At 38.4% G+C, this 24,275-nt stretch overlaps 1 protein-coding gene across 1 annotated transcript in view; it reads left to right on the plus strand.

The window, feature by feature from the left end:
• Nucleotides 1-18,697, plus strand: part of vcpip1 (valosin containing protein (p97)/p47 complex interacting protein 1) — a 31,040-nt gene extending 12,343 nt beyond the window's left edge. The window contains exons 2-4 of the mRNA XM_073041220.1: nucleotides 115-201; nucleotides 6,894-7,844; nucleotides 15,755-18,697. Coding sequence (XP_072897321.1) covers nucleotides 115-201; nucleotides 6,894-7,813 — 1,007 coding nt within the window. The 3' untranslated portion in view covers nucleotides 7,814-7,844; nucleotides 15,755-18,697. The remainder of the gene's footprint in view (nucleotides 1-114; nucleotides 202-6,893; nucleotides 7,845-15,754) is intronic.
• Nucleotides 18,698-24,275: the final 5,578 nt, after the last annotated feature.

Below are 24,275 nucleotides of genomic sequence, written 5' to 3' on the forward strand. Positions count from 1 at the left end.
TCCATTCATCATAATATTTTAATCTCTTATCTAATACTGATGGTGTAGTAGATACTTTAAGGGTAAATTGATGAGCTGCTTGGAACTATAACTTCTTTGTGTTGCAATGTTTAGGAGAAGATGTTTGGTCCTATGCAAAGAAGCTACCACACTTATTTGAAGAAGGTGGTGTGTTCTATAATGCAATGAAGAAGGATGTAGGTAAGTTCAAATCGCATTACAATTTTCATCATTGCAGCTTTCATCACTTTGTAGATCCTTAGTTAATAGGGAAATATTTAAGTGCAACCTGTTATAGATAGGTCTGAACAGGAATCTGCAGGGAAATGTCTGCATTATCAATTAATGTTTTTTTTTAAAAAAAAACCCATCACAAAGCAGATGGCTTTTTATTGGATTGATGACAATCTTGCTGAAATTTCCTGAAAATCTTACAGAAACTTCCAGAAATGGGAAAATAAATACTTGTATGCAATTGTTCCTGGATCTTAATTTGCTTATAAAATAAGCCGCTCTCAGCTGGATACAAATGACTTGTGCTGTTCTGTGTTAACCTCATTCTCTATTTTTGTGTCATATGAAGATGCTAAAACTATGTCAGGTTTCAAATGTTAACTTCTAGAAATTATCACTGTTGACATCAGCCCAATCTTAAAAATGACTATTGATCATAAAAAAAGACTAATATACACAACATCCACTGTATTTCCATTATCAATATAAGTTATCCTCCCACTCAATTATGCCAGTCAGGCATAGTTTACCTCAATGAACCTCTGCCATGTATTTTTAATTGTTCCTTACTTAATATCCTGTTCACACATCACTGTTCCTTCTGCGCTGGTATCAACATCTATTGAAGCTCTCTTGCCTTCAAGGTAAATTTAGGAGACTGAGGGGTGTAAAATCCTGAAGGATACAGATAGGGTGAAGGCACATAAACTTTTTCCCCAGGAAAGGGAAACTTAAAACAGTAGATGACATGGGTTTGAGATGAAAGATGTAAAGGTGAAGAGAGGAGAAACTACTTGGTGCAGAAGGTTGTGCCTATGTGGAATAAGCTGCCAGAGGAAGTGGTTGAGCCAGGCACAATAATAACATTTAAAGGCTGTTTGGATGGGAGGCTTTAGAGGGATTTGGACCAAAATCAGGCAAATGGGATTAGCTTGATGGCACCACGATCGGTGTGGATGAGTTGGGCCGAAGGGCCTGTTTTTGTGCTGTCTTATTCTGATTCTATGATATCTTTCCAGTGCTCATTCATTTTCTGTAGAGCAGCTAACTAAATATATCCTAAACATTTCGAACTTTTGTAATCTTTGGTACCTTCTCAAAGTACCATTTAGATTGTATATTTGGGTTTAATTTTATTAGTTTGAGTTTATCTCCACTTCGTAGTATAGCTGCTTTTGTTACATCTTTGTTTAAATTCAGGTTCAAGACTTTATTTTTCATCTTCTGTTTGTATTTCTTTCCCCTTTATTTTCTTAACTATATATGATGTCCTTTTACTTTATCATAAAAATATTGAACATTTGAAACTACAAAGCATTATAACTTATGCATGTTTAAAACAGTCTTGACTCCCATTTATTTTTATAAATTAGTTAGTAGTACAAAAGGTGCCAATGTTAACCAATTTTATTTATTTAATGGTTGTTTTGCTTTAGTATGACTCAGAACCTTTGTGCTCAAGGGCTGCTTTAATCTAGAAAATCTTTTGAAAATGAATAGAGTTTTTGTTTTCATAGCGATGCTTTAAATATTTAAAAAAAATTATTTTGTATACTTTGAGTCACCAGTTTATGTGGAAATTGAAAGCAATTGTGAAGCCTAAACATTTTCTCATATAGAAAGATACCAAGATTGAGTGATCAATCAAGAAAGACTGAATAGGAAATAAATCAATGAAATAAGTAACTACAGGAACAAAAAGTTACTACCTCCCCTTAGTAGCTGAAAAGATTAATATATTTAATATTATTTATTCATGAGCCATTGAAAGTTTATGTACTTGATATTAATTTTCATGATTAAACTGAGTACTTTTGTATGAGAAATTATGATACATCAAAGGATCCAAAGTACATTTGTTATCAAAGAATGTATAAATTATACAAACTTGAGATTCATCTGCTTCCAGGTGGTCACAAAGCAAGAAACCTGAAAGAAACCATTTTTTAAAAAAAAAGACCGGCACCCAATGTGCAGAGAAAGGCGGTGGGGTGGCGTGGGGAACACAAATCATGTAAACAATAAAAGCAAGCAACAGCATTCTGAACCAAATTTAGTCCATAAATTCGGAGCAGCCAGACTAGGCCCATAACCTTAGTCTCAGTTCATCATCCAGCAGGCATTTATCTCAAATTTCCAAACTATCATTTCTTCAAAAATGTACTTGTCTGTTTCAGAACAGTGCAGCTCAGGAGCAGGTCCTTCAGCTGACAATGCCTGTAGAGCATGATGCCAGACTAAGCCAAAACTCTTCTGTCTGCACACGATTCTGCATATTCATAGTCTATATAAAAGCCTCTGAAATGCCACTATCATATCTATTTCCATCACTACCTCTAGCAATCTATTCCGGGCACCTACCAATGTCTGTGTAATTAGAAAGTTGCTTCATATATCTCGTTTAAACTTCCCCCCTCTCACTTTTAAGTGCATATCCTCTGGTATTTGCATAACAATCTAGATAATGAATTTGAGAACATTTTCCATTAACTTTTAAATATAGCTTATTAATTTAAAGTTTGGAAAGTTTCAAGGAAAGAAGTGCCATTTTACAGTAAACACAAATATAGATGGCCCTTAAGGTTTCTTTGTCACTCTGCATAGTTTTAAGGTGAGCGGGAGATGGTGTTGAATTATTGGAGATATTTTATTTTTTTAAATTACATTTCAAAGCCTTCATTGCAAGCAAATTGTTTTAGCTGGAGTAACTTGTGTAAAGGATCTGGTTATTGGAGCTGCACTTGGTAGTGTACTTATTACAGCTCGGGGTTTTCCTATGATTAGGCAAGTGTTAAATAGACGGGTTGCTGGGTGGTGTGGCTCATTGGGCTGGAAGGGCCTGTTCCGCGCTGGCTGTAAACAAAATAAGACATGAGATAAACTGCTTTTGGAGAATTATGTACAGTTTTCATTGCCACACTGTAGCAATGATAAGAATGCAGAAGAGGTGCATCAGAATATTGACTGGAATGGAGGTTTTGACTTGCAAGGAGGGATTTGATAAGCTAGTTTTGTTCTCACTCGAGCATCAGAGGCTAAGGGGTTACTTTAAAAAGGTTTATTAGATTATTTTTCTTTTTCCCATGGTAGGGCAGTCTGAAAGTTGAGAGCCATTTTTAAGGTGAGAGGGAGAAACTTAATGAAGTCTGAGAGAGATTCTCTACACAATCTGTCAGAGGAAGTGATAGAGGTGGAAATTTGAAAAGGCACTTGGATAGGTAGGGATAAGGGCTTAATACAGGCAAATGGGATTGATGTAGTTAGGCACCACAGTTAGCATTAAGGTTGCCAACTGTCCCATATATTGGGCTAAATTGGTTTGTCCCATACGGGACCGCCCTTGTCCCATATTTCCCCTGCTAAAGTAGAGCATTTCTTTGAAACAGTTCGTAAGCCGAAATGGCATAAAGCGAAGAAGCAATTACTATTAATTTATATGGGAAAAATTTTTGAGTGTTCCCAGACCCAAAAATAACCTACCAAATCAAACCAAGTAACACATAAAACCTAAAATAACACTAACGTATAGTAAAAGCAGGAATGATATGATAAATATACACCCTATATAAAGTAGAAATAATGTATGTACAGTGTAGTTTCACTCAACAGAATATGGAAGATTAAGCCAAAACTGATTTGTAGAAAAGCATTGGCACTTACGTATGCGCACACAGGTGCCTGCGCAAGGCTTCATGGTCACGGTAGTCTTCCTCTGAGTAAACACAAGTGTCCCGTATTTGACTACTACTTTTGACCCTTATTTGGGAGTGAGAAAGTTGGCAACCCTAGTTAGCATGGGCAAGTTGGGTCAAAGGGCCTTTTTCTGTACCGTGCACCTGATAAAGACGATATTGGTGATGTCCCCCCTCCTGACCTTCAAGTTTTGTTTTCTTAATTCTTATGTTTTTTTTCAACCCCTTCTGTTGTTTACCTCTACTGCCTGTTCTCCCAGCCCCATTTTTTTCAGCCTGATCTCTATTTTCTCTCCTCCCTCCTCCATGTGTTATTGTGGCTTCTGCATTTAATTTTGTTCAGTCCACTATTGTTTATCCCTTCTTGCAGTTCTCCTCCCAATTGATAGACATCAACATCCTTTCTTTATTGCCACAGCTTGTTATTTTCCCTGGATTTGAATTCTTCCTTTCGGGAAAAGAGTTGAAGCTTTCCCCGGGGGGGGGGGGGGAGAGGGGGTATGGAAATATTCTTTTCTTGCAAATGTACAGTATAGTAAGTGTTGCTATTGTTAGAATGCATTACAACAATAATTGCAAAATTCTTCTGTGGTTGGGTTTTCAAAATTCACTGAATGGTTAAAACATTGTTACTTTCTGTAAGCCATCTTGAACCAAAGTTCAAAACTACAATAATGTACACAAAAGTGTTTAACAAGTTGTAAACAACTCTGGGACTTGCTGGATTGTTTAAAATTGCAATGAGTTCACAATATCATTTTCAGAGACCTGTGCTGATTTTAAAAGAGAATTTATAATATGCAAATAATTATTAAATACTGTGGGAACTAAGTAATATTAGATCGGAAGGTTAGATTTGAACAGCATCAAATGTCATTGTATGAATCGATGAGCCTGAAACTTGACAATAAATATAGAGATAACAGTGACCACAATTCCCCTGGTCTTCACCATAGCCTTGGACAGGATCAGGAACGGACACTATGGGAAAGTATTTAATTGGGGGAGGGGCAATTCTGATGCTATTAGGCAGGAACTGGTAATGGTAATTGTTAATGGATGTACTCTGGGAAATACACAATAGAAATATGGACATTGTTCAGGGAGCACTTGCATGGGGTTCTGGATACATTTGCCCCGTTGAGGCAGGGAAAGGATGGTATGATGAAGGAAACCTGGTTGACGGGAGATGTGGAGCATCTTGTCAAGAGGAAGAAGGAATCTTAAGGCTAGGAAGCAAGGATCAGACAGGCTCTAAGGTGTTGTTTAGTAGCCAGGAAGGAGCTGAACTATGGACGTAAGAGAGCTAGAAGAGGCGTGAGAAGGCCTTGGTGAATAAGGTTAAGGTAAACCCCCCCCCCTCCCCCCGCAAGACATTATACACGTATGTGAAGATTAGGAGGCTGATTAGTGTAAGGATAGGACCAATTGGGAATAGAAGATGAAACATGCCCTGTGTGAGATAGTAGAGGTCCATAGTGAATACTTCGCTTCAGTATTCACCAGTGAGAGGGACCTTGAGATTTGTGAGGACAGCATAAAATGAGTTTGTGCTAGAACATATCAATGTTAAGAAAGAGGATGTGCTGGAATTTTTGAAAAACATTGGGACAGGTAAGTGGCTGCGGCTGAACAGGATATACTTAAGGTTACTATGGGAAGCAAGTAAAGTTGTGTACTCACAGGCCACAGGAGTAGTACCAGATGGCTGGAGGTCACTGACAGGATGCAGATCTGGGTTGAGAAGTAGCAAATGGAGTTCAACCTAGAGAAGTGTGAAGACTTCACTTTGGAAGATGGCATTTAAAGGAAGAATATGGGTTAAGGGCAGGATTTTTATCAGTGTGGAGGGATCCCTTAAAGTTGCCATGGAAGTTGATAGGGTAGTTAAGGAGGTGTATGGTGCATTGGCCTTAATTGGTTGGGGGACTAAGTTCAAAGCTGTGAGGTACTAAGTTCAAAGCTATGAGGTAATGTTGCAGCTCTAGAAAACCCTGGTTAGATCACACTTGGAATATTGTGTTCAGTTCATTATAGTAAGGATGTAGAAGCTTTAGAGAGGGTGCAGAGGAGAATTAGCATCTTGTGAGGATAGGTTGAGCGAGCTGGGGCTTTTCTCTTTGGAATGAAGGAGGATGAGATGAGACTTGATAGAGATGTACAATATAAGAATAGATTGAGTGGATAACAGACTTTTCAAAGGCAGAAATGGTTAATATTAGTGGGAATAATTTTAAGGCGATTGAAGAAATTTATTGGGGAGATGTCAGGAAGGTTTTTTTTGAGTGGTGAGTTTGTGAAATGTCCTGCTGCAGTGATGGTTGAGACAGAAACATTCGGAACATTTGGGGAACTCTTAAATAGGCACATGGCTGATAGAAAAATATAGAGAACAATGTAGGAGGGAAGGGTTAGAGGCAGAAGTCTGACGATGGGTACTGATGATAAGTTGTTTCCTAAACTTTTTGTATGTATTAAAATTGTGGTTGAAGGAGGCATGGACAGGGATAAGAAACTGGTTTGTAGCAGAAAAATGAAAAGCTTGGGTAATGGAGAGTAGTGGGATTATCTTTGCATTTCAGTAGACTGGATGAGTTTGCAGTTTCTACACAACAGAGGTAAGCCTGTTAATGTTTTATGGGGTGCATATAATTCAAAAGCATTTGTTCGCTGTGAACTTGTGAAAGCAAAGCCAGGGTGTAAGAGTTTAATATCCCAGTTAATTCTGATGAATGAAGTAGCATTTGAAGGCAATTCAGATTTGCCATTAACGCAGCACATTGCATATGAATTGACTGCTTAATCTGTCATGTCATTTGGAAACTTATGAGAATTTAATATTACCAAAGAAATTCTATTTTTTCAAAGTGACAGTACCATTGTTTTGAAATGGAGATCATAATACTATTTTTTAAAAATGGCAACAGATTCTAATACTTTATTTTTGCTATTTATTCTTCTACTTAGGGTTGGCTGATGGCAAGCACTTCACACTTCCACACCTTCCTGGTAAAACATTTGTTTACAATGGGGCAGACAACAGACTGGAGTTGTGCATTGATCCAGCAGGACACATTCCCATTGGCCCTGACATTGACAATATGATCAAAGAGGCCTTAAGTCAGTTACGGTCTGAGGGAGGACCAAGAAGTAGAGAGGGAAGTCCTTCCTCACATGGTGGGATGAAACTTGGAAGTGGAGGTGTTGTGCGGAAAAAATCTGAACAAATGCCAAATGTCACTGCTTTCCAGGGAAAAGGCCATTCCCTAGGGACTGCTTCAAGCAGCCAACAGTTGGAGCAGAGGCACAGCAGGGAAATGCAGATACCTAGAAAACAAACAGGCAGTTCCTCAGCAACTGATCTTGATTGTGCTACGAGCAAGTCTAGTCCCAAGCAAGAGGCTTCTCCACCCAAATCCAGTAGTGGAGATAGTCACCTAATACGAATGGCACCTGGTTTTGTAACAATGCGAGATGGTAGGCAACTGGACCCCAATTTAGTTGAAGCACAACGGAAGAAGTTGCAGGAGATGGTATCTTCTATTCAAGCCTCCATGGATAAACACTTGCGGGACCAGAGTGCCGAAGAATCAATCCCTAGTGATATTCATGAATCAAAGTCGCATTCTACTACTACTTCTGTCCCATCAATAACGAGAACTGAAAGTCTTCAAATGGATACCCCAGAGCAACCATCTATCACTCCACAACCAGGTGACAATGAAAATTTAGGTATGGAAACAACAACAACAACAGGTGTGGAACTCTTATCCTATTCATCCATACCATCATGTAAGGTTCATGATGCAGCCCTTTTGAACGAAGACCTTGAAGAAATGGATAGTCAGGAAATAGAGGGAACAGTTGAGCCAATGGATCATTCATGATTTCATATGAAAATGGATATTATAAAGCTTGGTGAGTCTCAAAAGTTATCCAAAATATTTAAAATCACTTACAACTACAGAAATCTGAATGTGCCAGAATACAAGGAATGAAAGTAATGAATGTTTTTGGAGCAACTGGATCATTGGTTCCATTTACAAATTTATTCTGTAAGCTGAGAAAAACTAGAAAAAGCTAGAATTAAAGATACTGATACAGTATAGCTGGTTATTTTATGGTTAATAGTTATCAGTCAGTTTTTGATCATGACATTTTAAGCTTGACTTGCTTATAATTCAGGAGGTTAAGGTATTGGACCAGGTTGTACTGTGTAATTCTTCTATTTCAACCATGTGTCCCTGCCCTAATGAAATAAAAATATTATATAAAATAATTCTTGTCAAAAAATTTATGTTTGCCTGATTCTCCCTTTATATGAAATCTAAGATAATAAGAGCTGTTGCTGCCTTCTGGTGCCAGCAACTTGGGTTCAATCCTGGGTTTTTACATTCTCCCTGCTATTGCCAGGGTTCTTTCCAGCCCTCCTCCCCTCCCTTGTCCCACCCCACTCTCGCCCCCATCTTAAAAACAGTGGTTGGTAGATTAATTGGCCACTTTAAATGGTCTCTTGTGTGTCGGTGTTTTGTAGACTCTGGGGCAAGCTATTGGGAATGTAGGAATTTAAATGTGATACTTGATGGTTGGAGAGGACTCAGTGGGCCAAGGGCACTGTTCCAGTGTTGTATGTATGTTTCTTTCGTGTTAAGGTAGTCTAGATTTGGTTATTGATCTTTTTGTGAAAGCAGCAAAAGCTGGAAGCACACTGAGGGTCATGTGGCACCTGGGGAAAAGAGAAATACTTCAGATTTCAAGTCCAAGATCTTTCATTAAAACTGCGAAAGAGAAAACAAATTGGTTTACTGTTTCAAAGTGGTTGAGAGTTTTGGAATAGACAGAACAAAGGAAGCATCCTTGACAGGGTGAGGATAGATGTTAAAGGCACATTTAGGAGCACATTTCATTTTGTTGTGTTGGTAGAGTTGTGGAATTTTCATAGCAGGCCATCCTAAGAGTGAAAAATTGAGGCAAATCATGGATGACTGTTCTGTTCTGCTAGTCATCCACCAGAGTTAACAAAGCACATTAACTAGAGTTGGCAAGTCTAACAATGAGACTGGAAGTCTGAAATTTGCCCAGACAGAAGATGAAATTTTGTTTCTCAAGTTTGTGTTGGAAATTGTGAAGTGATTCATTAAATATGGAGGATGGTTGGCTGGAATTTGAGTACTAAGGGAGCTCTTACTTGCCTTGCCCAGGTGGAGACTGGGTGAGTTCAGTGGTGTGGAAAATAAATGAGTTCTGGTAAGGGGATCTACCCACAGTTGTAGAAGGAAAACTCTTTCAGAAAGAATGCTAATTTCCTTCAGCTCCAGCAAGATTCCTTGCCTGTTCAGCACTGTGAAAAGTTTAGCCCCTTTGTGACTCCATAGTATGCTCTTCCATCTCCACCACACATTTGTCATCTTGTAGCATTTTTCCACAACCGTAACTGTACAAAATGCACCACCTGTCCTTTCGCCTTTTCCCTTTCCACCATCCAGGGATTCAAACTTTTCAAGTGAACTGGTGATTCATTTACACTTCTTCCATTTGACATTCACAGTGTGATGACCGCAACACTGGAGAAACAAAACAGATTCACTGTGCATGTGTATTTAGTTTGCAAGAGTGAAATAGATTGGAGCATGGATATTTTGTTACATAAGATCAATTCATAATTTAATTTGGCACCAAGCTGAACACAGTAAGCAAAGAGGAAAGATGAATGGGGAAATAAAAGGTGGCAAAGAGAGAGTACGAGAATAGAATAGTAATTAATTCTTTTGTAGACGTGAATTGATAGCAGGTAGTAAGAGTTGGGTTGCAGCTGATTACAAATTTAACAAGTAATCTATAATTAGGGGTGCAAGGCAGTGTTGAAATGTTCAATGAGAACTATGGATTTATTTTTACCAAGGAAGATGTCAGAATATCTCTGTAGAAACTGGTGCTGGAGGTGAAGACATATGACGACAGATGAAACATAGATCAAAGGAACAGTGCAGTTTCATTTTGTCTTCAAATAGTGGAGATGATGGGGGGAGATGGCAGTTAACATGCAAAAATGTTAGAAAGGAATGAAGCTTGTAGTTCAAATCATAGTCATACAGCATTGAAACAGGCTCTTTGGACAACAGGTTCAAGCTGATTGTCTTCCCAGAGAGCTACTCCTGCCTGCCCAAGTTTGGCCCATGGGCCTCTAAATCTCTCCTATCTATGTACTTGTATAGATTTTTGTTTTATGTTGCTAATGTGCCAGATGCACATTACTCAATGTAAGTAAGTTCCTGGCTCCAGAGAGGACACCTTGCATTCCTGAGGGAAGCAGGAGTGGTGAAAGCCTTGCCATAATTGCCCAGTTCTCTACAGATACAGAGACTAGAATAGTAATTACAACATTCCTTGTTTGAAAAGGTTTCCAAGCATATGCTCAGCAATTACAGTGCCACCAATTTAATCTTGATGATTTGAGATGTTCTCAAAAAAATATTGATTTGCTAATAGCTCAGTAGAGGAGTCAATAGCAGCAAGTCACAGTATGTGGATCTTCAGTTGGAGAATGGCTAAAAAAATTGTTTCCCACGAGTCAGTGCTGCCTTGCATTTTGGTATAAATATTTACTTGCTAGATATGTGTGAGAAAACTTCAATGTTTGCTCTGAGCTTGATGTGGTGAAAAGCAAGGACTGCAAGAAGGATTTGGGCTGGCAGTATGGAAAGACAAGTAGCAAAAGAAAGTGTGAAGTGATATAAACAAGATAAAAGAAAGAGGAGTAACCATGTGGTCTACTTGACACAGTTTTGATATGCATTTTGAATTGTGGTACCCAAATATTAATGTACATATCTATTTGGGAAATAAATGTTTATACCAAGAGCTTGATTTGTAAAACATAGAGAATTCTTGGCTTCATAAGGAGATGGAGTATAATAGCAGGGAGCTTGTTATGATGAACTTTTATAAAACACTGGTTAAGCCCTAAATGGATTATTCAATCCAATTTTGGTCGCTGCACTTTTGGGAAAGACGGCATGTTCCTGAAGAGAGTGCATAACACTTATTAGAATGATTCTGAGAAAAGATTACAGCCTCAAGGTCGGAGTGAGAATGCTGGAGATGTTCTCTGCAGTGAAAAAATATTAAGAGCTCTGAAGTTGCACCTGGAGTGTTGTGTACAAGTCTGGGTCCCTTATCTAAGAAAGCATGTTGTGGAGTTGGAGACAGACCAAAAAAAGATTCACTGTGCTAATTATTGGGATGATGGGCATTTTCCATGAACAGCTGGACAAATTAGATCTATATTGTTTAGTGTTTAGGAGAATGGGATGGGATTACTGAAATGTGTAAAATCCTTCGGGGACAAGAAAAGATGGATGTTTAGATATTTTCACTGGTGAGAGAATTTTGATTGGGGACACATGGTTATAAAAAAAAAAATTGGTCTTTGCATTTAAGACTAAAGATGTATAGGAACTTCTCACAAAGGTGGTGAATCTCTGATATTCTCGATGCCAGTGTGTTGTGAATGTTAGATCACTGGCGGTAATTAAAAAGGAAGTAGACCATTTTTTTGAAAGATCAGGAAATTGAGTACTATGGGGAACTGGTACAGAAGAGGAGATGAAGCTCAGAGCAGATCAGCCATTATCATGTGGCATGAGAGAGCAGAGTTGAGAAGCTAAGTGGCCTCTTCCCACTATTTTCTTGTGTTGTTATTTGGTAGTACACTAAATCATGCAAGTTTAAACAGGTTACAGAAGAAAGCTGATTTTATAAGTGGATGATATTGGGACTCGAATCTAAGAGTTCAACTTTATTGTCATCTGACTGCGTATATACAACTAAATGAAAAAACATTCCTCTGGACCATGGTGTACCCACAAAACATATAACACATAAAGCAAAATATTACCATAAATAAGTTAATGAAATATAATTCAAAATGCATTCAGCACGGATAAACAACACGGTATTCAGCAAGCTGACCAAGTGACGAGACCTCGGTGGTGGCAGGGTATTCATTAGTCTCTTGGCCTGGGGGAAAGAAGCTGTTACCCAGTCTGGCAGTCCTAGGCATGATGTTTCTGTACCTCCTTCCTGACAATAATGGGTCAGAGAGATTGTAGGTAGTGGGGATCCTCAACAGTGCTTTGGGCCATTTGTCTGCAATGCTCCTGGTAAATGCCACAGATGGAGGGAAAGGAGACTCTGGTGATCCTCTTGGCGGTTTTTACTATCTCTGAAGAGTCTTGCAGTCTGCTGCTTGACAGAATACTCTAAAAGTTGTTAGAATGGGGACAGGAAGCCTTGAGTTTCTCAAAAAGAAAGTATTTTAAAAAAGGAGTTATGATTTGGAACAAATAAAAAACACAAAATGCTGGCAGAACTCAGCAGGCCAGACAGCATCTATGGGAGGAGGTAGTGACTGCGTTTCGGGCCGAAACCCTTCAGCAGGAGTGAAGTAACATGAGATGGTGGAGAGGGGATAAGAAGTGGGGGGAGGGATGAAGTAGAGAGCTGGGAAGTGATAGGCTGGAGGGAAATGGGCTGGGGGAAGGTGGAGAATTATGGGAAATAAAAGAGAAAGACAGGTAGGGCTGGGGGGAGAGATTATAGTGAGGGGGGAAAAAGAGAGAGAAAGAGAACCAGACTAAAATGATAGATAGGGATGGGGTAAGGGTGGGGGGCAGGGGTATCAACGGAGGTCAGTGAGTTGGATAATCAGATCCCTAATATGGATTCACGTTCACAAAGCATATTGCAATTTGCAATGACCAGAAAGAGTACAAAATATGAAAGTAGGATGTTGGGTTCTTCAGCAGGAAGCCACATCAGTATGTTCTATTTAATAAAAATCTAACAGATAAGTCAGTGCAAATGTGTTTATTAACGTATGATTTGGAACAGCTGTGTAGTGTAAGTAGTCATACAGTAATACATTATGCAGATAGGGCGTAAGGCTGACAGGTCCATGCTGACCACAGTCCATGACAGGCACACAATCCTCCAAACTCCTCTCTCTTATGTACCTATCCAAATGTCTCTAAAATGTTGCAATTGTACCTCAATCAGGGCTCTTTAGGGAAATAACTTGCAGGTCTATGAGGAAAGAAAGGGGCAATGGGGCTGTATGGATTGTTGTACAAGAGGCAAGAATGAATTTAACAGTCAATTAATCAGCTGTGCCACAGTGACTATGGAATCTTAACATTTGAGCCAATCAACATGCATTTACCCAAACAATTGAGTCATTGGTGAAGTTGACTTAATTAGATCCCTAATATGGATTCATGTTCACAAAGCATATTGCAATTTGCAATGACCAGAAAGAGTACAAAATATGAAAGTAGGATGTTGGGTTCTTCAGCAGGAAGCCACATCAGTATGTTCTATTTAATAAAAATCTAATAGATAAGTCAGTACAAATGTGTTTATTAACATATATACAAATTCAAACATTTGATGAACATAGAAATCTAAGCACATTACAGGCCCTTTGGCCCAAAATGTTGTGCTGACCATGTAACCAACTTTAGAAACTGTCTAGAATTTCCCTACCAATAGCCCCTATTTTTCTAAGTCCATGTACCTATCTAAGAGTCTCTTAAAAGACCCTATTGTATCCACCTCTGCACCATTGCTGGCAGTGTTTTCCATGCACCTATCACACTCTGTGTGGGGAAAAATTTACCCCTGACATCCCCTCTGTACCTGCTTCCAAGCACCTTAAAAGTATGCCCCTCGTGTTAGCCATTTCAGCCTGGGGGTGGGGGGGAAGGCCTCTGGCTATCCACACAATCAATGCCTCTCATCATCTTGTGTACCTTACAAATCTAATTTATTTCTCTAGATCCAATGGAACAACAGTATTCAGTTCATATTACATTGTAAGAATTTCAGAAGCAATAAAGGAACCCTGTATTGTGAAAATTGATTAAAACGAGGCACACATGTCAATACCGTTAATTTGTTATGTTTATAACTGCTGGTTGCAGTAACATTTTATGCAATGCTATTTAGAATAGCTTCTTAGTAGTAAGCAAAAAATAATTGAGATTAGCAAAAGATGCAAGTTAAAATGGAAAATCTTGTAACAAGGAAGAAGGAATGGGGTTGGGTATGTTACCTGAAGTTTGTTACTAAATAGCAAGGATTGTTTTGGAATGTGTGAACCACAACCACACATACAGTATTTGCTAAATGATCTGACATTAAATTTACATATGTTCATTCCTGGTGTAATCTTGTATCAAAACTAACAAAAATCATTGGTTAAAATGTTGTATTCAGATTAATTTATTTATCACATGTACACTGAAACATACAGTGAAATACATTGTTTGAGTAGGCAACCAACACAAACTAAAGGTGTGCTGGGGACATATCATAAGTGTCACCAAATATTTCAGTGTGAAATAATATGCCCACAACACTTGGCAGAACAACACAGAACACAGCAAACAATTAAAGAAACTTGTTTTCTTCCTAAGCCACATGCACACAGACAGTCCTCCAACCGCAGGACAGGCCTCCGGGTCACCAGTCTCCAGGCTTTGGCCATCAGACATGGATGTCTGGAATTCAGATCAATCTTCAAGCTTCAATGTACTTGTCTACCTATTAAATCTACTGTGACACATGTTTATTAGTAGTAAGAGCAGAGCATTTTGCTGGTATTGGAGAGGGTCCAAAAGGAGGTCACGAGAATGATTTAGGGTTTGAAAGGGTTATCGTAGAGGATCATGTGGTGGCTTTAGACCTGTACTCGCTGAAGTTTCGAAGAATGAGGAAGAATCCGATTGAAACCTATTGAATATTGAAAAGCCTAGATAGCGTGGACACATCAAGTGTGTTTCCAATCATGGGAGAGTTTAAGACCAGAGGGCACAGCCTCAGAATAAAAGGCTGTCCCTTTAGAACAGAGATGAGAAGGAACTTCTTTAGCCAGAGGGTGGTAAATCTCTGGAATTCATTACCACACATGGCTGTGGAGCTGAAAGGAGCCCAACTCTTTTGCATCTGCATTATTTTAAATTTTCTTAGGGCATGTGAGGTTATTTGGCATATTGAATTAATACAATAAGATCCAATCCCATTGCCTCTCATTTCCTGGCAGTTCATTTTTTTTTCTCACGTGTCCACTAACTATCTCTGGTTCTCCAACTGTTCACTTGCACCAGGGGCAAATTATGATAGCCAATTAACCTATGGCATGTCTTAGTGATGTATTAAAGAAGAACACAAGATCAGAGTGACTATGTGCAGCACCACAGATCAGGATTGTATTCATATCCTTAGAGTTACAAAACAGCAGCTCTACTTGTTACTTCACTAATACATATTAATAAATATAGCAAATCTAATTTGCTAAAGTACAAAAATGTTGCTTGCTTAAAGGCAAGATCATCTAGATCATCTGAAAACCTAATTGAGTGATTCTCAACCAAAAATTTGTGATTGAAATTTGAGGTTATTTTCTTTTGCGTTGTTGTCTTGATGACTGGAGACATATTAATAGAGCTGATAAAGAAAGCAAAGCTAGTAATTCCACTCCTGAATTGGCACGCGTATTGAACAAAAGAAGTTGAACAATCATTGTATTCAGTTCTACATCATGCTGTCACTCTGTGCCTTTGGCTGGTTGGATGAAAGATGTACAGTTTTAAAGTACTTTTCAAATTTTTTTAAGGACATCTCATAGTGTATTACAGGTGTATTTTCTGTTTCTGGAAAAGGAAGAAAATTAGTGATGTGGAGGGGAAAAAATCAGCTTGCATTTAACTAAAATTCAATTTAATTGTTTGTCATATTTCCCTTCCCTCACCCCATTTCCATTCATATAGGTAAGCTGGCTTCGTACAAGACTCGGGCCATGGCAAAAGGAACTCATCGTGTTCAAAATACAGAATCAGATTTAATTTTTCCTATGCATTGCATCATATCAAGATTATTCTTGGTGATCCACACAATGATGTCTGCCTTACTACTGTCCTCCTCATTAATCATTAATGTTAGCTTGTACTTGGATTCTATTTTTGATGCAGCACTCAGTAAGACCTCTTTAGTGAGAGGTGAGTCTCATATAACACATTTCCTTGATACACTCAAAATTGATTTTAACAATATTAGTTGGTGGTGATGTTTGTGCTTGAAACGAAGTATTGAAATGTGAAGTTTTGAAGGTTGTGTGTGATGTCCATCCATTAATACTAAATAAACATAATCACTCTTTAGAAAGATGCAGACATACTTCACTTTTCAAGTCTCAAGGCTGGGACTGCAACTAGAACCTAATATAATAAAAGTTGCATTTACTTTTTGTTTGGCACTCAGCAGAAATAATCTCTAAGTAAACTACTATGATTAATTATTTAATTTGATGCAAAATAAAAATATCGCAGAAACATTTGTGACAATTTTGAGATTCATGCAGTTTTCTTTTAACTAACAAGTTCAACTGTGACCTTAATATAGGGCAGCTCAATTAGTGATGATGAAATGACCTGCAGTTAAAATATTTGAGTTGCATTTAGTTTATTTCTGTGATATGCAGATTGGTTTGTGGCTAATCCTTGGTTGGGGATGGAATACTTGTTGCTGTGCAATTGGCTAGTTCTGCACTTGTAAATCTCACCTTGGGCATACGTTCAATTTTATAATTTGGAGAATTCTGCATTCTTGTAGATTTTCAGTTTTTTTGCTTTGAATATTAGAGGTATTTACTGAACTGAAGTTGAATCTTGGAGAAAATAAGAAGCTCCACTGAGAGGTTGTTATTTTCAAGACTGAATCAATAATTTGAGGTTACTATTTTATTGCACTCTCAGTACAAATCATTTTTATTTTAGGTGCAATGTAGTTTGGTTTAGTTCTCCAAATTATTTTGCAAAATTGAACTTCAAAGCCAAATAAAAGGGAAGAAAAGTCCAATTTCCTTTTCTCTTCTTTAAGCACACACCCAATCTGAAATGTTAGTTGTGTTTTTATTTTCCATTACAGATGTCAGCCAGAAATGTGATTCAACAGGGTATGTCAGACTGGAGATCACACTCTTTGTTGTAAAGGACAATAAGTACAACAAGCTTGCATTCCACTCTCAAAGCAACTGTCAGGAATTGGAAATTAAGAATGCTTTAGAACAAACTGTAGAGTTTTACGGGTTTCGGAAGTAAAGATGCCAGGTTTACTGGCCATTTTATTTTCCAGTTGCTTAATTCATTTTTATAAAATAATATCTTTTTTCATAATGTCACTTTAAAAAAATATATCACAACAAATATTTAGCTGTTGCAAATAAAGCGAATTAAACATCTTTATTTTAAAAAAATCATTTATTCTCACTCAAAATACCAAATTGTATCATACATCTTGCCCACTATATTCCACTTGAAGTGATACAAATTATGAGAAAACAAATGTTTCTCCACTTAAAGGTGCCATATTGTGGTATGTAAAATCACCAACAATGGTTGTATTAATAGCAGTCAAGTAGAGTAGTTATTAACTATAGCAGGTGATTTTTACAGTAGCTGTGTGTATTAAATAGTTTTAACAAGACTGCATTGTGATTGGAAATGAAAGAGCTACCAAATATTTTCTGATTTTTTTTGAAATGTGAATACTAATATTGCCACTGTGTGAATAGGGATGTTTACTCCTTGTGTGAAATCAAAATGCATAAACCTTAATATGTTTAAAAGAAAAAGTCTGCCTTTGGAAAAATGAAATGGAATCCATAAGCCCACAATGATATGTTAAAGTTACTTCCTAGGAGTAAACTGATTATTTTTGCTTTGTAGAAACAGAAAGTTGAGAGTTTCTACTTTTCATTTAGACTGTGCTCTGAATAGCCAGTATCATAGCCAATTAAACTTGATATTAACTTAAGTTTGTATTTTAATGGATTTCCTTTATAGTAATTGTAATGGCAATTGAATAATTTTTAAGGTTGCTTGAAATGTTCTGTGTTCTTTAGACACTTAAGTATATGCATCCATAAAATGCAAATAAAAAGGTGCTTTCTGACAAATATAGAGTAAAAGTCAAATTTCACAGGAATGCTTTACTTCTCAAAATGAGCAGTATGCTGACAGTTTGGGCTTTAAGCTATTTTAATAATTCATTTGCTTTTGAATTTGTTTTTAGGTAATTCGTGAGGATTGTAAGACAACTCTTAAGTATTTACATTAAAATTCAATGCCATATTTCTTTGGGATTTTCAACTTTATCCTTTTAAAATTAACAGTAGATCTCATGCAGAATATGTTGGGTGAGGCATTCTTTAAAGTGAAATAACCAAAAGACTGAATTTGAGAATTCAGATAAACTGCACAAAGCAAGCCTAAAGTTAAATATCCCACAACAGCTGGACTTTATTTGCAGTGATTGCCATCCAGTTATTGAAACATGTTAAGGTTACCCTGAGTATGTATGGATAGTATACTGTATATATGGTTTATTTTTAATGGATAAAAAGTCCTGTTTAAAACAAAGTGAAAAAGTTGATGAGAAATCTATTGAAGCAGTTATGATAACAGGATGACACCAACAAATGTTCAGCAAATTTGGTTTGTTTATATTTGTGGTTGCTGTACTAAATATCTGCAATGAATTACTCTATAATGTAACATCTGTAATATAATAGTATATATTGTACAGTACTATAAGTGACTTGTACAGTACTTGGAGTACTTTTCTTGAATGCTAAAAATAAGTATATTCTATAAGTATCTGTTAGCATGAGTTATGAGCATTTATTGAAAGTGCAATAAATAATGTTTCCCGTGCATATTGTCTAAGGGTTTTAACATTTCAAATGGTTTTGCCTGAATATTTGCATTTCTACGTGTGACCAGCAGAGAGAATTTTTAATTTCATCTTTGCATCCTAAATGGTGATTTTATAGGTAGCATCATTATCCACTTTCTTTTTCATATTTGTTGCATTTGTGCAGCTCATTTAAGTAGAGATTAAATACTTCTTTTGAATGTAGAATTTGCAATATTAAATGAAATAATGGGATTTATTTATATCCCTTCCAGAAATGTATCCAGCTCACGCTAAAAGAAAGAGATAGACATTTTATAGTTTGGGTCCCAATGCACAGATGTAGTATTCTCTGGGATAAGGAAAAACAGTCTGATTTAACCTTCCATGATGTTGGCATGTAACTATTCATCCTCTCTCATCCACTAAATTTTAATAGTTGCACCTAGATCATTTTTGTTATTTTATAAATCCTTATATTCATCCTTTCCTTTGATATCAAATCCATTTATTCTAGGGAAAATAATTGTTATTTATGTCGGATAATGGGCTACTGCTCTGAAACTGCTAGCTCTCTGTTCCTGGGTCATGATGTTTATCAGTACAATTCTTTTGCTGGGAGTCAATCTAATGGAAAAACATTGTTCCTTTAAAATTATAAACAATAAAAAATACCAAATAATTAAATAACTCTATTCATCTTTTCCTCGGTTGTTAATTTATCTGTACTTGAGTGGGAACTGCTATGCTTGTGCCAGATTTAAAGTGTTGCATGCTCAGTGGGTAGCTGCTCCAGGCTATGAGCTGAAAAGTCTGCAAAGGAATGTGCTGGCCTGATGCAAAAGTAAGGAAATATTGCTGAGCCTTTATAAGGCCACACTTCGACTATTGTCAACAGTTTTGGGCCCCTTATCTCAGAAGGGATGTGTTGTCATTGGAGAGAGTCCAGAGGAGGTTCACGAGGACGATTTTGGGAATGAAATGGTTAACATGAGGAGCTTTGGGCCTGTACTCACTGGAATTTAGAAGAATGCGAGGGAATCTCATTTAAAGCTATCGAATGTTGAAAGGACTAGATAGGGTGGATGTGGAGAGAATGTTTCCTATGGTGGGGTATCCAGAACTAGAGGGCACAGCCTCAAAATTGAAGGACGACCCTTTCGAACAGAGGTAAGGAAGATTTTTTTTTTAAGTGAGAGACTAATAGACAGGTATATGGAGGAATTTAAGGTGGGGGGTTATATGGGAGACAGGGTTTGAGGGTCGGCACAACATTGTGGACCGAAGGGACTGTAATGTGTTGTACTATTCTATGTTCTATGAGAGAGTAGTAAATATGTAGAATGCTCTGCCACAGGCTGTGGTGAGGGCCAAGTCCATGGGTATATTTAAGGCGCAAGATCATCATTTCCCGATTGGTCAGAGCATTAAAGGATATGGCAAAAAGGCAGGTGTATGAGTGGGATCTGGCATCAGCCGTGATGGAATGTCAGAGTAGACTTGATGGGCTGAAGGGCCTAATTCTCCTATACCTTATGGTCTTATCTCCTGAAACTCATAATGAAATAGAGCTGCTGATGTGCCTTCTTTGTGCATCAATTATATTGGGCTCAGGAGAGATCTTCAAAGATGTTGACACCCAGGAACTTGAAACTGCTCACCCTTTCTACTGCTGACCCTTTGATGATGACTGGCATGTGTGTTCTCCTGACTTTCCCTTACTGAAGTCCACAATCAGTTCCTTGATCTTACTGACAAGGTCCTGCACGGGAAGTTGGTCAAGAAGATTCAGTCACGCGGCATTCAAAATGAAGTAGTAAATTGGATTAGACAGTAGCTTTGTGGGAGAACCCAGAGAGTGGTAGTAGATGATTGCCTCTCTGACTGGAGGCCTGTGACTAGTGGTGTGCCACGGGGATTGGTGCTGGGTCCGTTGTTGTTTGTCAGCTATATCAACTATCTGGATGATAATGTGGTTAACTGGATCAGCAAATTTGCAGATGACATCAAAATTGGGGGTATATTGGACAGTGAGGAAAGCTATCATGGCTTGCAGAGGGATTTGGATCAGTTGGAAAAATGGGCTAAAAATGGCAAATGGAATTTAAGGCAGTCAAGTGTGAGGGATGACAAATCAGGGTAGGTCTTATACAGTAAACGGTAGACCCCTGAGAAGTGTGGTCGAACAGATATCTGGGAATACAGGTCCATAATTTGTTGAAAGTGGTGTCACAGGTAGATAGGGTCCAAAGAAAGCTGTTGGCACATTGGCCTTTGTAAATCAATGTATTGATTACAGGAGGTGGGATGTTATGTTGAAGTTGTATAAGACTCTAGTGAGGCCGAATTTGGAGTATCGTGTGCAGTTTTGGTCACCTACCTATAAGAAAGATGTAAATACAGTTGAAAGAGTGCAGGGAAAATTTACAAAAATGTTGCTGGGTCTGGAGGACCTGAATTATAAGGAAAGGTTGAATAGGCTAGGGCTTTATTCCTTCGAATGTAGAAGATTTGATAGAGGTAAACAAAATCATGAGGGGTAAATGTAAGCAAACTTTTTCGACTGAGGTTGGGTGGGACTACAACCAGAGGTCATTGGTTAAGGGTGAAAGGTGAAATATTTGGAAGAAACGAGGGGAAACTTATACACTCAGAGGGTTGTGAGAATGTGGAACAAGATGCTAGCACATGTGGTACATGGAAGCTCAATTTCAAAGTTTAAGTGAAGTTTAAATAGGTATACGGATGGTAGGGGTATGGAGGGCTATTGTCCCATGGAGGGCAGGCCGATGGGGGAAGGCAGTTTAAGTGGTTTCAGGATGGGCAGAAGGGCCTGTTTCTGTGCTGTACCTCCCGATCTATCTCACTCCTGTATGCCTCCTCATCACCATCTGAGATGCTGCCAACAACAGCTGCGTCATCAGTAAATTTATAGATGGCACTTGAGCTGTGCCTAGCCACACAGTTGTGGGTGTAGAGAGAGAGAGTAGAACAGTGGGCTAAGCCCACGTTCTTGAGGTGCACCTGTGGTGATTGTCTGTATGATGTTGTTTCCAAACCACACTGACTGATGAAGAAGTCAAGGATCCAGTTGCAGAGGGAGTTTTGAAGCTTTTTCATTAGTACTGAGAGGGATGATGGTGTTGAATGCTGAGCTATAATCAATAAACAGTGGCCAGACATGGGTATTGCTGTTGTCCAGGTGGTCCAAGGCCACATGGAGAGCCAACGAGATCATGTATGCATTATTTTTCCTTTCGACTTGCTGTTCCATGCAAAAGTGTGTTAGTTCTGGAGATGTTTTATCCAAAGTATTCTTCAGAAGTTAAGAATGAGGCACCATTCTTAAGGTTACAGCTCTTTATATGATGTTCATCAGAGTACAGGCAGTGTCAGCAAGGAGTCTCTTCATACAATGAGCCAGTCTGAAGCAGTGCGATAAGGAGGCTCAATTGTGATAACAGAGTACATAGAACATTTCAGGCTTTGAGGTGGAAAAATACAGAGCCAAATATGCTAAAATTATACAACAAACAGGTAATCATAATACCACATAAAAAAAATAAAAAAACTACAACTACAAGATAAATTATCTGGACCATAATCTATCAGACTGCACCCCACCCCCATTCTAACTTCAATAACTTGAATCAGTACCTCTGAAAATTCGGAGGCTGAAAAATGTGCCAGCCTCAGTAATGAAGCTTAATCATGCTCAATGGCTAGCAACTTTGCTTGGCATCTTCTGGCTGGTCAGTGATACTTTCTCGCAGCAGCCTAGTGGCATAGTCACTGAGTAAGTGCTTGCTGTCTATGTATTCACTTCATGGCGCCACCTTAGCTTGCCTGCATGTATGCACTTAGTTTTTCCTTCAGTCTTTACAGCTGGATTAATAATTAATGTCACTTACAAAGGTCCTTCTCACCAGGAACTAAGGTGTGTACTCCTTCTGCTCTAGGCAGCAGAAAACTGTTGAGAAGCAAATGGAACAGTTCGGATAGGTTTCATACAATAATTAACTAAGCTGTCATCAGATCAGCTTCTCTGAAGTCAGTAGCTCCAGGCAATGACATAGATCTTCCTGTTACCACCTCTAACAGACTCAGTTTAGTTTTTGTTTGGAGTTGCTCTGATTCTGCACAGGACCATGAGGGCCATAGGCCATGGGAACACCCTACACGTGATACGTAAGTCAGTCTTGGCTATTAGTTCTATTTCACTTCTTCCATTTGGCCCTGACAATTTCGGATAATGTGAACAGCAGAAGGATCATTCAATATGTAGTTTATGTAGTTCAGTGTAGTTTTGTATCATTAATGTAGCACCATGGTCCTGAAAAACGTTTTTACTATGTACTATACCAGCAGTTATGGTTGAAATGACAATAAAAAAAAGTGACTTGACTTGAATATTCATCAGTCAACATAACTCCTGACATATATTTCCAGTGAAGTGTGTCCCTTGGTCAGAGTCAATGTGGCATAGCAGTCCCCATCTAGGGATGCAATTCTTGACTAGTTTTTGCTATAGGTGTGGCAGTAGTTTTCCTTGCTGGAATAACTTTCACCAACCTTGAGAACTTGTCCACTATTACCAGTACATCTGAGCATCCTTGGTATTTTGGTAATGTAATGTAATCCACTTGTAGGTGCCAAAATGGTAGCAGATGGAGCTAGAACACTTACTTATTGTAGCATTCTTGTTGCTCCTGGGTTTGATTTTTGGCATGTCATGCATCATTCCAGCATTTGCCAGGTTTATGACATGAACTTGGATTCCATCACCATTAGGAGAATCTATTGGTCATCCTTTACACCCTGTATGTCCTAAGTGACGTATCTGCTATGCCAGATAAGGAAGCAACATGGGCTACCAGTCTATGGCTAGTGCCATACCTTCATGATCTATCATGTAATTTCTCACCATTCTCCATCCAGGACTAGTTCTCTTCATGAGAGAATTGAGCTTACAATTCTTGAATATCCTTTATGTTTCTGTGTTAGAGGGAGTTCAGGTTGATCATATGACTTTAGTACAAGATTTATTCCTTCTTGTACTGTCCTTTTGGTTCTTTCCTCTGTCAGTGCACTTCTATGTTTCAATTCTGTCTAATTTGGAATGGCCTCAACATTTCAATACAGCTAATTCTGACGGCAATTGTAAAACATCCCTTAATTCTAGTAGTAGTGTAATCACTCAAGTCAAGTGTGATGTTCTCCTAAGGGGTTGCCTATTGGTGGGTGTTCAGGGGGCTGTAGAGGCCATTCTGGAATCCACTTGTGCTGGTGCAGTGTTTATGGTGGATTCCCTCAAAGGAGAATGCCTGTGCTTAACTTTGTTTAATGTGGTGAGGCTGCTCCATGGGTAGCTCCTTGACAAGTTGGGGTCAGGGTCCAGTGGCATGAAGTGCAAGATGACTGGGGACCTTTTATTGCTGCAGCCTTCCTCCACCTTCGTTTCTGATATGATGTCTCATAATTTTCTGTCAGCTGCACCGTTGAGGTCTTGTTTTGATCACTGTATGTCTGGAACCTTCCCCCTTGATCTTACTACCAGGAGCTATGCATCCAATGGCTAAACTCCAGACAACATCACTC

Source organism: Hemitrygon akajei, chromosome 1, assembly GCF_048418815.1.
Source record: "Hemitrygon akajei chromosome 1, sHemAka1.3, whole genome shotgun sequence".
In the NCBI taxonomy this organism is placed as follows: Eukaryota; Metazoa; Chordata; class Chondrichthyes; order Myliobatiformes; family Dasyatidae; genus Hemitrygon; species Hemitrygon akajei.